This window comes from Parasteatoda tepidariorum, chromosome 4 (genome assembly GCF_982258835.1).
Source record: "Parasteatoda tepidariorum strain Cologne lab strain chromosome 4, Ptep-v5.0, whole genome shotgun sequence".
Lineage (NCBI taxonomy): Eukaryota > Metazoa > Arthropoda > Arachnida > Araneae > Theridiidae > Parasteatoda > Parasteatoda tepidariorum.
Window position 1 is genome coordinate 22,485,066 of NC_141758.1, and position 14,231 is coordinate 22,499,296.

The following is a 14,231-nucleotide window of genomic DNA, read 5'->3' on the forward strand; positions in this document are numbered from 1 at the left end:
TGCTATATGGCATTATGTCTCTAAATTTCTTAGATCTTTTAAATTTTTTAAATTAAACGAAATTTTCTGGCAGACTCTATACAGTAATGTTTTATTGATTTCACGACTTCGCTGTTTTTCGAAACTCTGTCGCCAAGGAAAATTAAAAATAGCCATAGTTTAAGTTCCTTACACTTGAAGCAATGCCATGATTTTAAACTATATTTATATAGTCGTACCGTGAAGACGTATTTGGGTTTTAGAACAGATTAAAACTTATATGTTTTAAAAGTTATTTAACTTTTTAAAGATCGCCAATTTGGTTACATTTTTCCACTTAGATCAAAATTATCAAAATCACTGCCTTATTCTCAGTTTTTGCGCATTATTTTGAGATCAGATAATGCAGCATTGGAGTAAGTTTTTAAATATTAAAAAATTATGCTACAAACGCTTTACATTTTCCCAACACTGTGGCTTTACTCCATATTGACGTTTTGAGACATTTTTCGAATAAGCATAGGGGCTCTGGCTTCAAATAGGATAAACTTGACGTAGCAATCATGAGTAACTGTTACAATTGCAAATTAATGGCAGTTATGAAATAGCATATTAATCGCAACGAAGCATCATTTCATAAGACAACGGAACCTTCGAAAAACAGCCTTAAGAGACCTCTTTCCGGGGTAAATTTTTAAAACACTTTTAGTTCTCTTTATTTAATTTTCACAAATAAACTAATAGTGGATATTTACTCTAGTATCTTTCGATGCGTGTAAAATACAAGGCCTTCACCCAATCGGAATCTGAGATTCAAAACGTGTAGTATTTTATATACACTTCTATTTATATTATTTTTTTTTGGGGGGGGGGGATTAATCCAATACAATTCTGCAACCAACAGTTTTTAATAGGTAATTAAATTGTAAGCAGTTGTTTGCTTTTAGATTTTTGATAAATATCTTTGTTTTGAGACGTGGTGGCTAAGAGATGGCTGGTCGATACGAATTTCGCTCCCGACTCGCACCTACCACAGTGCTGTCGTAAAATATCTAGAGTTGTAAACGGAACATAGGTTAAAGTCCCCTTGCCTTCAGGCTAACCGTGAAGTGTTTTCGTGGATTTCCTCTCCATTTAACACAAATGTGGTTTAGTTCCTTCAAAAAACTCTCGACGAAAGCAAATTTCTCCCAATACTTGATCCAGGTGTTCTCTTGTCTTCTGGATTGGGCTGCCTCTTGGAAGTTACATGGCTGCGAAGTTGAACATTAGTTGTCGTAAACCCAAAATTGCGTCGGCTGTTCAACGACTGTTATAAAATAAGAGAAATATCTTTGATTTTGTGCAATTAACGTAAAAGAATATTTATCATCATCCAAATCGGTTTAAATTAGTTAAAACTGTAATAAAATTAGTTTTTTTTAATTAAATCTAGAAACTAACAAATTTTTAGTTTTAAAAGACTTACTCAAAACCATAAATCGCATAATTTTTTTTTCCCTTCGAAGCTTTTTTGGAAAATTCCATAAAAGTTCTAAAAATGATCGAGCGCTATTTCTCCTTATCAGATAACGCGACACTTTTATTTTCCACCTTTTTTTTAAAAGGTGTTATGCTTTCGAATGCTACTATATTATCAAAAGCTTGGATACAAAAAGGAAAAAAATCAAGAAAACGCAAATCAAAAATGTAATCTAAAATCTAACATGGCGACGATTTATATTTTGATGTATGTGAAGTAAATATTTTTTGGCCTGTAAGCTATATCTAAGACTCTATCAGCTATCAATTAAAAGAATGGAATAGATCGGCTTAGATCTATTTTATTTTCTTGGACTATTGTTTCGATGCAGCGAAGTAGAGGATCGAGTCAAATTCTCTAACCACTGGACTACCACGGCCCATTCAACTATTTTATTTATGTAATGACTGAGCATAGTTTATATTAATTTCAATTTTATACCTTTCAAAATACACACCAAATAAATGCGCAGTTCCACTTTTCTAATTTAAAGAAATACATCTTTTTTTTTTTTGAAAATAGGTTAGATATCCTGAATTACCATGGCTCATCGTTTTGCTGTTTCGTATCTTAAAATTTAACTTTTTCAGAAGCAGCTCCACAATGATATTGCCCAAATGTTACATTAATTTTAATTGCGTTTCTCTACATTAATTTCAATCGAAAAACATACTTTAATGAACATTTCCCAATAAATTTCTAATTCCACATGCCAATTTAAAAGAAATGCATTTTTTTATATTGAAAATAGTAGATTAGATCTTACGAATTAACTTCGCTCTTCATTTTGCAACTTTGTATCTTCAAATTTTAACTTTCCTTTTAGAAGGAGCCCGCAGGAATAATTCTTGACAACTAACTTTTCCGATCGAATATCGGATATCGATCACCCCCTTTCAGCACAAGTGGGCGCTCATCTCGTACGCGATATCGATATATCGCTGTTGACATTTCTGACAGTTTTGCGATATCGAATTTGTCTGTTTAAAAACAATGTGTTTGGAGACTTTTTTTTTATTTGTTTGTTTTCTTCAGCAGCTTATGCATTCTTTCGTTTGTATCATCTATACTTTTCTCTTTTTTTTAATGTTCCGAGTAAACGTTTTTTCATGATTTTATTTTTAAAAAATTAGTCGCTTTTTAAGCTAGTTTATTTTATTTGTCACATTACTCAAAATGGTACTTAAAATTATAACTTTTTAGCAATAGTGATGATAGAAAATAAATGTTAATCTTATTCTCGTAATTATTTCTTCATTTATTGCAAAATAATTAGCGGAACTTTTGCTTAAATAGATTTCTATGATCTTTTATTACTTTTTGATAAAAAGGACTACATTATAATTTTTCTGTATAACATTATGTGTAATTTTTTAAGTGCTATTGCTTTAAAAAAAATTATTTGACTGAATATTTTTCTTGCTACATTCGGCTTCTAAGATAGTTTTTTCCTTCTATCGTTAATATTTTTAAACATATTTACAACAAATCTTGCATTAAGACTGTTCTGTTGTATGCTTTTTTCTATAAATGAGACTTTTATCCTTGATCTATGCCACATTTTTGTTATAAAGGAGTCAAAGATATTCTTCTCAAATTCGGAGCAATTATCAATTAAAAAGTTATTCTTTGTTTTCTTTAATTTTGTTCAAATGTTTTTCTTTTACTATTCAGAAATCTGACTATGAAACTGTTGTACTGTTGAAACAATGTACAATGAACTGTCGTGTAAGAAATTAATTTTTGATTTTTTGTTAAGCAAAAATTTTGAATAAAAACAAAAATTCAAAACTTCTGAAGTCAAGAAAAGCTATGGGCATTCACCATAAAGAGATTTACTTTAACTGTAAATTTTGCACATAAAAACGTGGTTGCTAAAGAACTGTAGATTTTTTAAAAATTCAATGAAACTGAATTGAAACAAAATACAAATTTCTATATTTCCGACAAATCAATGTCATTGAGATGTTTTCGGAAGATCTTCAGATTCAATTAAGTAAAACATTTCAATTAAACTAGTGATAAATTCAATTAATTTTCAATTGTATGATAAAATTCAATTTAGAAATAATGCGAGTGATGAATTATCACTAAATAATTTTAAAAAATTCGAATTGTCTACGTATCATCTGCATTGTTTTATAGAGTCCTGAAAACCTGCGAATGCGAAACATTAATTCATTATTTTCATCATAAAACTTATACTATAAGTTGAAGGGAATTTTTATTAACTTGAAGGTTAGATAGAAATAGTTTAGAACTAGAAAATCTAGTTTTTGTGGGATGGATGTGGATTATTTTTAGTGAAAAAAAAAGTTTGTCGGGTGGTTCTGGTATTAAATTTCTTTGTTTGCAAATTTTTTTGTGATGTTTTACTTGGAATCATAGTTTGTACTTGCTTATATTATGAAAATTCTATGGTAATTTTTTTTTTCATTGCTAAGTTGGAATTAAATTCAGAATCTTGCTAAAGCGAAAGAAAAATTTTGTTTCATTAAAAATAATTTAAAATTTATACAGTAATTTCATGTTTTCTTTCAGAAGAGTTCAGTTTTAAAAGAGTTTTTATGGGGGGGGAGTGTATTTTTCATTTAAAATGAAAAAGATACAAAAGAACCCATGTAAACCATAAACCCATACCAATCCTGATAATGTTACGAAATCAAATTGGACTAAATTGATCCTTCTGAAAAAATTAAATTATTTATGTCATGCCGAGAGAAATTTTTTCCTGTTACATGAACCAATCAATGCAAATTTTTCTTTCTCAGAATTAAATTCACAGAGAATTAAGTACAAATTTATTGTTATTTTTAAACATTAACAGTATATTTAGCTAAATTTGGGACAACAAAAAGGCATCTAATTTGCAGGGGGGAAAAAATTGTATTACTGAAGTGTTATGCATTGTAATAGGGCAGTATTGTTTTCTATATGTGCCGAATCCTTTTCTGCCTATGTTCTTATGGCACCCAAAGAATAACTCTATTTTTCCATAAACTCTACAGATAATGATGAATGATGTAGTTAAAACAAACTAAGGTTTGCAAAGAATTTAAAACATTGTTTGTGAATATTTTATCCCTAACAGCAATACTAACCTTAGAAACGTTGAAATAAAATGAATTATCTCTGTAGTGTTTTAATATCTTTATAAGAGTGTTAGCAAACTTAACTAAACTCAGTGGCGCATCAGCCCATGAAGGCTCTAGGCCTACTATGCCCATTTCAGTTTTCTGACCTTATGTTCTGGGGTGCAGGAGCAGACGTTTATGACGGGTGGTCAATCGAGTTTTCGGTTTTAGCTTAGTTTAGCTAAGCGAGCCAGTTTCTAGTCTCCAACCATGCTTGGCGCTTATTTTATCGACTCACTGAAGGGATAAGAGACTGAGTCAACCTTACCCGGTCCAAGGATAGAACTCCGAACCTGTTGCAAGAAGGCGCAAGTGCTACCATTCAGCCAAATGGCGTCATAGAGTATTAATACCAATATAGTTATGTAGGGTACCAGTTTTGGTAATTGTGTAAGAAACTACATTTTTAATAATTCAAACAAAGTATGTTTTATTCCAAAAGAAGTTGAATTTAATTTATTATAGTTCGCCTAAGCCATAATTCCAACAGCTAGCTATAAAAATTTACATTGCAACAATATTTATGTAGAGAAAATATCTGATTTATAAATGTCGTTTTATGTTGGAAAAGAATGTGTTAGAATTCAAGTTAAACTTTTATTAAAAGTTATATGTTAATTATTATTTAATTGATTGATGTATTTTATCGGATTAACTAAGACAATTGTAACCCACCGAAGAACAATTAGTATGTCTCACTTCGATGTTACAATTGAAATTTCAAACTGTAGCAATGAAACAAAATTTGGTCAAATGATTTTTTTAACATACCTTTTGTAAAAGTATCACCTCACCTTACTATGTTGATTGTGTATAGTGTTCCTGTTTCATTAATTATCAGTGTTGTTTTCAGATTTCTCTCACAGAGAGTACGTCAAATATTTAACAAGTAAGTGGGTTCAGTGATTAGGGCACATAATTTTAAATCATTTGCTTAACATTCAGACTCTGCACTGAACTCAATCACTTAATGCATTTAACGAAAATTATTTCACTTAACATGCATTTCGAAAAGTAGAATGTTGCATTCGTGCCTTCTTCTTATTCTACCTTTTTTATGATTTATCCCATTCACTTTTTGAAAAATATTTATTATCAAATCTACGTACACATATTTTAATTCAAGCTTCTGAAATTTTGCTACAAATAAAGCTTGCTTATAATGTTTTGTTTTATGTGCATCCATGGCATTTTTCGCTACTATTTTTCAAAATCCCTTATGTGCATCTAACTATGTATGTTATCGTCAATGTGTGAAATACTCATATTCTGCACAAATGCTTAATCCTTTTTTTAAAATGCGGAGCTTTTATATTATGTATGAAATATGAGAATTGCTATATAAGGGAAAGTTGGGCAAAACCATGTCCTGAAGATTCATTTTTTCAGAATGTCTAAAAAGATTCGAAAAAATTGTTTCTTTTATCCCTCGGTGACCTTGAAGAGAAAGTTCTTTCCTCCCAGTTTCAGTGTGGGTGGCAAGTAGTTTCAAATAAAAGAGCAGGCTTCTAATAAAATTTTTAAAAAATTTAATTTTTGAACACGCTATTTGTTATATGCTATAAACGAAACTAATACAATTGCTGATCCTAAGCCTGGAACTAGTGTAAAGGGAAGTTACTTGAAAACACTCTCATAGCCGTTTTTAAAAGTTGTTCCATTATCGGATTTTTCGTTATCTGGATCAGCTTTTGTCCTGAGCGGACCTTTGACACTGTCTTTCATTCATCTCTAAATAAGACACTGACTGTTTGCAAATAGTATCATTTGATTTTTGATAGATGGCAACAATAGTTTAGTCAAAAGTACCCGGTCTCTGTACTTTACCTAGTCATTGTATAGAATGCCTGTAGGTTTTTCATTTGCCATTCTATTCTATGACTAGGCAATGTGCAAAGCGTGTATCGTTCCATACTTGGTCTGTAAGTCATCAGTCATTTATTATCGAATGCCTAAACAATGTGTGAAATATTTATCATTTCATGAAATGACTGAGAAATACAATGACTTTGTAGAATACTGGATTTCACACAATGACAGCAATATACACAATTCAAAACCTCCTTAACACTGTTCTTGTTATAAATGGCACACTATCCTGATATTTTTCACTCATTACTAACTAAGAAATACAATGATGGTAACACATACAGTAGAAAACCTCTTGAGCACCATCCTTGTTATAAATTTCACACTATCCTGATATTTTACACTTATTACAAATGTTTTTATTATATTTAAATATTTTTTAAGAGAACTTTTTTTTATTTCTCCTATGCTTAATCATAATAAGTTAAAAAGGAATTTTGTAATAAAGTATTTTACAACAATGTCCCCAGGACGCTATTTCGTCGACTAGCAAGTAGCAAATTGTTAGTTTTTTTTTTCTTTTAAGTACTAGTTATAGAAAGAAGCCATAACAAAGATTACTAGTAACTTCTAATAGTCTGGATTTTTGATCGTTTTTCTTTTTTCACTTGATTTTTCGAACTCCGGTATTTTTAATACCATGTTAATACGACACGTGAATATCAAATTCGAGTAATAATTTTTTCACGTACTCAATTCGCGATGATCTCGTCGTAAATCAACTTAGTCTTGCGACGGTAACAGCATAGTTTTTTAGATTTCGACTTTGGAATTTCAAATTTGAGTAATCACTTTTTGATGTGCTTCATTCGCGACTACTCCATCATTTTTCGGCAATCATCTTTCGTTTTTAAGGTCTTTTTGACATGGATTTTTAAATAATGATATTTTTAATATGATGATATCACAACACGAATTTCAAATTTGACTAATCACTTTTTGGTGCAAGCTTGCCATTGTAAATCAACGTTGTTTTCTGCTCTTTCTCCGGGCAGTTGTTACAGTTGATTGTCTTTCTTCCGACCTAGCAATTTTTACATCGTTTTTAAAATCTCGATATTTTAAATACGATATTATAACTACGTATTCGGATCGCACATTTGAATACTTTAAAATTCATACGAGTATAAATATTTAGCATTCAGTAATCATTTTATTGAAATAACTCATACAGCAATGATTATTGTTGAATTATTTGTGCGACACAGCTTGTATGAACCCTGATTTTACTAATAGTATTTTAGCACTAGAAAGCTTAAGCACTAATTTTGATAAATGAAATCATGCCGAGAATATACCTGATTGTGCTCTTAATGTTTTAAATAAAAGACCATCTTATTGTATCAATCAAAATAAAAAATATTTTTTCATACAATTTTCAGTACATTGTTTTGTTAAAATCCATATTAATCAATTTCAAAAACATATATAATGTGTATCAAAAGTTTTTAAATATTAAATCATTTAAAGCCTTACTGTTGGTCTGACTTAATTACTGTTGATATAGCTTATAAATTATTGTTGGTTTAATTTGCAAATAATTGCTGGTCTATTAAAAAAAAAGTAAAGAACGAAAGAAAGAGCAGCAATTCCAGCTCGAAACATTCGAATACGAACCTCAAAAATCCGGTCTCCTCAATAGTTTTGCTAAGTCCGGATTTTAGATATTTTACTGAGGTTAATAGAGATGTCGAAATTACAAGCTTAAAATTATGAAAAATACGAGATTCCATCATAAAATCAGATGGTCTATTTCTCTTATTTCGGCAATTATTCTATGAATTTCTGCATGATTTGTCAAATCTCAATAATTTAATGTTGTACTAGAACCACCTAATATTTTTCTTTTCTCGATGTAATCAAATTTCGACAATTAAATCGTAAATTCACTTAGTTTTGTCGTTCGTCTTTTCAGCAGTTATCACGACTCATTTTTACGTGGTTTTAAAAATCCCGTGTATTTTTAATAAACATCCGCGAATTTCGAATAGCGCATTTCAGTAATCAGTTTTTGATGCGTCCGATTTCTTCATTAATTCGTTTTCTTTATCAATCGTTTTCCAGCAGCTCTTGTAATGGATTTCCATTGAGTTTTTAAAATGCTTATATTTTTATTATGAAATTGTTACTAAGCATGATTTTCGAAATGCGCATTTAAGTACTTAGTTATTTACGTGATTACGTATTGCGGTCTTTTTCTCCAAGAAGCGTGTTTTATCATTGTTTGATAAAAATATTTTTTAATGTTTAAAATTTTCTAAAGTTATTTGCTTTATATTGCATAGAATTTGGAATCAAAGTAGTATTCTACTTTACGATACGATAGTATTATGATGCGGGCATTTTAGTAGCTCCCCGAGCTTTACGGAACTTTCTGGATTTTTAGAAGTTCGGATTTTCGAGGTCTTTCTAGTAGCAAAAAACATGTCTTTCTATGTGTGAAAATTCCTATTTTACTATATTATTAAATCTGTGATTTGAAATCGACTTAGTGAAACTCTGACTACTTAAAGAGTCCTAAAAAGTTCAAAATACCCAAAGTTTGACTGCTAAAAATTAAATATGGTAATTATTAAGGTGTTGATTAATTGCTATAAGATTATTTTTTCAAACTAAATGGACCTAGAATATTTGGATTGGATATTACAGTAGGAATGTTTCTGAATTGCCTCTTCTTCTTTTTTTCTTCATTTTTTTAAAAATTAATTAATGATACTTTACTCGGATTTTTGCAATTTCCTTTGGCTGATTATCTGCATTAGAAAAAGGTTTCCTCTAACAATGAAAATAATGTGCAAGGAAATTATGTATAAACTTACCTTGAGACCATAGCACCAAAAGCGTTCAGAATGTTTTACTTTATTTTTTCAGAAAGTTTTAATAAACCCTTTGTTGGATTTTGTCTAAATATTTTCACATGGCTGCTTTAGTAAGAGGAAATGTTGTTTCCTAGAGATTTGAAATTCCCAAAATTTTGTTTTTCACTCAATGAAAATACATTTTTATTGTGTATTATGAATATGTATGACTCTTCTTTGAATGCATGAAATTATAGATAAACTTAAAAATGTCTATTTTCTGTTTGTTTGTAGAATATAATTCTTAAAATATGTTTTTTTTTATCAAAAATTTAAAATGATACATTATATTATTTTTTTCTATAACATAACTAGCTCCTTTTAAAACTAAACACAAATATAAAAAAATTAAAATAGAATATAGTGGGATTTTCTTCAGAAAAGTATTTTTTTTCCCTTGCAGATAACATTTCCCTTTTAAAAAAAATTTAAGTGGATCATTTTTGTTGAATATTATTATTTTTTTTTTTTTTTTTTTTGAAGTGGATTCATTTTATTTGACTTGTTGGTACTTTTAAACCCTAGAAGCGTGTTTTTTTTTATCACTGTTTAATATTTTTATTATTGTTTGATAAAAAAAAAAATTTTAATGTGTAAAATTTGATAGTAAAGTTTTTTACTTTGTGTTGCACAGAATTTGGAATGAATGTAGCATTCTACTTTCAAATTTTATAACAAAATTACATTTTTGCCAAAATAATTATCCTTTTTGTCTTTTTCTTTTTAGCTATGTGCAAACGAGTGATTAAAAAATATATTGCTTTTCTATCTTAAATCGCTTTATAAGATAACTATATTTAACTCTAAATCTTATTGCGTTTTTACAGTTTTAACTTGCAATAAGTTGCACATACAAATGAATAAATGTATTTTATTTCAAAATATTAGCATATAAAAATTTCATGTTTGAGTGCCACTATTTTTAACATTATGTGAAAGCATATATATTGTAAAATTTTTTGTAAATATTATTATTTTTGAAAAATGTTTTATTGTTAAATTATTATCAGAAAAATCTTTTTTCTGCAAATATTATTTTTCAATTTTCTCATAATATAAAACAAATGTTCTAACTTCTTTGGTAATTCAAATTTTCTAATTGTTAGTAATTGTTTGTATTAGCACGTTTTTCACTTTAATTTTTTTTTTAATGACACTTCTGAGATGCTCAGCAAAATACGACAAATTTTGAGATAAATGTATGAAAATGAACTCCTGTCTTCTTGTAATGTAGTGGTTCCCAATTTTTCTAAGCTATGGAACTGTAAATGATCGATCTGTTTTAGCCGGTACCCCAGAATTTATTATAAATCCTGAACACATAACCAATGAAACAGAATTAATTATTTTGAAAAGATTTATGTTACTTAAGTAGTCGTAAAATTTTTTCCCTTCTTAAACATTTATCTAGCATTTTATTCCATTAAATATTTATTAGTATTTCATACTTATTTCATTTCACATTTATTTAATTTACCAGATATTTTATATTTATTTCATTAAAATAACCGAAGCATTAAATAAATTGTTGATTGTTAACTTATTATTGGTTTTAAAATAGTCCTTGTGATGTGTGTGTGTTGAAAAGGTGTTACACAGAACCCAAGGGTTCCGTGGAATACCTTTTGGGAACCACTACTGTAATGTATGAAAACTAATTTTCCATACGCTGGAATACAAATGAATTAAGATGTGTCAAAAGTCCTATATTCCTTTTAAATTTCTCTTATTTGAAACTGAATTTATTCCTAAGAGCCCATACCACGGGAAGAAACCTTTTGTTGAAAATTCTTTTTCTATAGCTATTTTAAAATTTATAGTATAGAAAAAAATGAGTTCAAACAAACCTGAAATAAGCCATGAAGTTTTAAATGGTGAAAAGGAATTTTTAAAATATCCCAAAAATTCTGAGATATATATTCTATAATAATTTGTAACTTATAATTATTCCAATAGATGAAGATAACTTATAATTATTCCAATATTTTTTTTGCTGTTACTTTTGTTGTAATTTATTTACGTCGCACTAGAGCTGCTTAAAGGTGACGATTTGGGAAGCATTCCTGAGGATGATCCGAAGACATGCCATCACAATTTTGATCCTCTGCAGAGGGGATGGCACCCCCGCTTCGGTAGACCGACGAGCTGCACTCGAAGTGGAGCACTTTGCAGTAAAAGAGTTTAACGAGGGCCAATACCGCACACCCTCGGTCCCATTGCAGGTTGATCAAAGTGAACACCCACTGTGTACTAACAGCAGCCAGTGATGCTTAACTTCGGTGATCTGCTGGGAACCATGTCTTAACGATCAGTCCACTGCTGGACCAATTGGAGATGTATCTAATAAGAAGTTACAAGCTGCAAGCTGCATTTCGATGTTTTGAAATTTTTTCAGCAATTGAAACTTCATGTCTTACTCTAGGTTGGTTTGCTGGAATTCACTTTTTTTTTCTTTTAAATTTGTAATAAAGGAAAAAGAGAATTTGGGACGAAAAGTTTATCCTGTGGTATGGTGTCCTCATAATCATATGACATACATGCAACTCAAAATTGGTAGATTAAGATCTGAGTGCCACATTTATTGTATAATTATTTGTAGATGTTTAACACCAAAGTTACCTGTCGTCATGATTTGAAATATAATTTTCATGTTAAATTATCTTAGTTGCATCATTGCTTTTAATTTTCATCATGACGCAGAATTAATGATGTCTAAATTTGCAGATCCGCCTCGCATAGAAACATTTCCTCAAGACCAGACTGTTGCCAGTGGTGGCATTGCAGTGTTTGTTTGCACTGCCATTGGAAACCCAAATCCTCAAATTGAATGGCGAAAGAATGGCAAGAGAGTAACAACCCAAAGATATGCAGCTATAGATATGCCCAATGGCTCAGTGCTTAGAATTGAACCTGTCAGAGCTGGCAGAGATGACGCCACCTATGAATGTGTTGCTGAAAATGGTGTTGGGGAACCTGTAAGAGCATTGGCTGACCTCATTGTGCTACCGGGTAAGTGAAAGAATGTTAGACATTTAAAAAAGTTTTCTTTAAAAATAAAAAAACAGAGTACTTACTAAATAATAAAGCCTTCAATTTTAAGGACTTTATTTCAAAAAATGGTTATTTTTATTATGAAAGGCTGTTTAATCTTAGAAAAACATTTAGAATTTCACAAATTTTAAATTTAGCAAATTAGTATGTGTTCATCAAAAGTTAAAGAATTTACTTTCTTATTTCAGGGTGTTTTTTGAAGTTCTTTTGGCGAAAAAAATATAAAAAGCCTCACTTTTTGTGTGTTAATCTTGAAGCAAGGCCTTAATTTTAAACTTTTTTCTTCAGCTTAATATACTGAACTTTAACTGTTGTGGCCGTACGCCATTAAGGCAAACGGAATTGCGCCTCTTTTTGTTTTCCAGTGGAGCCGTCTTATGTCCAAGAATTTGGTTTCTACCACACACATTCGTCATAGCCCGTTTATAGGGCGGACCCATTCATGCATCCAAAGATCGTAATTTAGATCTTAACCAGAATGATCAATCTCTAATTCAGTACCCTTACATGCATAATTTGTTATGGAAACAGGGAGGACTAGCAGATTTAAGATGCACCAGTCACCATTTACCATGCGGGGAGTTTTCGGCCTGCGGGGATCAAACTCACGACCTCTTGAACATGCGTCCAGTGCCCTACCAATCAGGTTATCCCAGCCCTGAACTTGAAATGAGCAGCAGTTATAAACATTAAAAATTTATTTAAAACTTTTTTTTAAAAAAATATTTGATTTTAATATTTTTTTTATTTGTTATTTCAATAAAACAAGAATGGTTCATTTAATATGCACAGTTTTTTTTTTAAACTCTAGTTTGGAGTTTGTCTCCAAATGTTTGTAAAAGTGTTCCCCTAACTTTCATTCGAACAACTGAGACTATCATGTCTGAGCATGAACTGGTTTTAACTGATACAGAGTCGTGAATGATTATATCTTTTAATAACAAAAGGTAATCTGCTTTTCCATGACATGCCAATTAATTATAAGCCAATGAAAATTTTAGCACCATAGATTTTCCAAATCAAGTTTTCTGAATGCAACAATAAAGAAAAACTGATTCCCTTCTTCTGCTAAAGTGTTAAGTATTTGATTTCTTAAAATCATATATACTAATAAGTACTTTTTTTTATCTTGTGATATATTTAAAAAAAAATTAAATCCATGTTGAAATTTATACTAAGACTCCTAAATTATTAATATATTATACTGCAAAATTAATAGATTGCTTAATGTACTTAAATGTAATCAGAATATAAGCATGCACCTAATTATTTAAACTCATATTGATAAATGAATTTTAAAAAATGACTTGTTTTAATTCTTATACTACAAAAACCTAATTTCATTTTTACTCTTACTGAATTTTGGTGAAAATTGAAAAGTTTAATTTCTTGAGTTATGAATAATCTTAAAAATGTTTAAACACTTGCAAGCAAATTGCACTAGTGTTTATGAACACTTAAAAAAAATATTAACAAGTTATGGAGTTCTTAAAATATTAATAAATCATAAGAAAAACTATTTTATAATTATTACGGATATTGTTCATGAAACATGAATAATATTCATAAAATAATTTTAGTTATTTAAGAACTAGAAACACTTCCTATTTATTTTTTATAAAGATATACATGTATACAAGCTAAATTATGATACATAGCGATGCAAATCATACTTTATTGTAGTTTTTTACGTTTTTGAATTGTAAATGTACAACAATTGTAAATTGTCCTTTTATTCTTTTGCGAGTAGGTGAATAATCTGTGGTAAATAAATAAAATTTTATATGAATTTTATCCTGTAGAAAATCATTATAATGC

At 29.6% G+C, this 14,231-nt stretch overlaps 1 protein-coding gene across 7 annotated transcripts in view; it reads left to right on the plus strand.

Annotated features, from left to right (window-relative positions):
* The window catches only part of LOC107452053 (tyrosine-protein phosphatase Lar), a 218,635-nt gene that overhangs the window by 139,815 nt on the left and 64,589 nt on the right, over positions 1-14,231 (plus strand). For 4 of the 7 annotated variants that reach the window (XM_087160767.1, XM_087160769.1, XM_087160771.1 and 1 more), the window contains 2 exons: positions 5,489-5,524; positions 12,087-12,371. In XM_087160767.1, coding sequence (XP_087016893.1) covers positions 5,489-5,524; positions 12,087-12,371 — 321 coding nt within the window. The remainder of the gene's footprint in view (positions 1-5,488; positions 5,525-12,086; positions 12,372-14,231) is intronic. The other 3 variants (XM_043043655.3, XM_071182029.2, XM_087160770.1) reach the window with 1 other exon arrangement.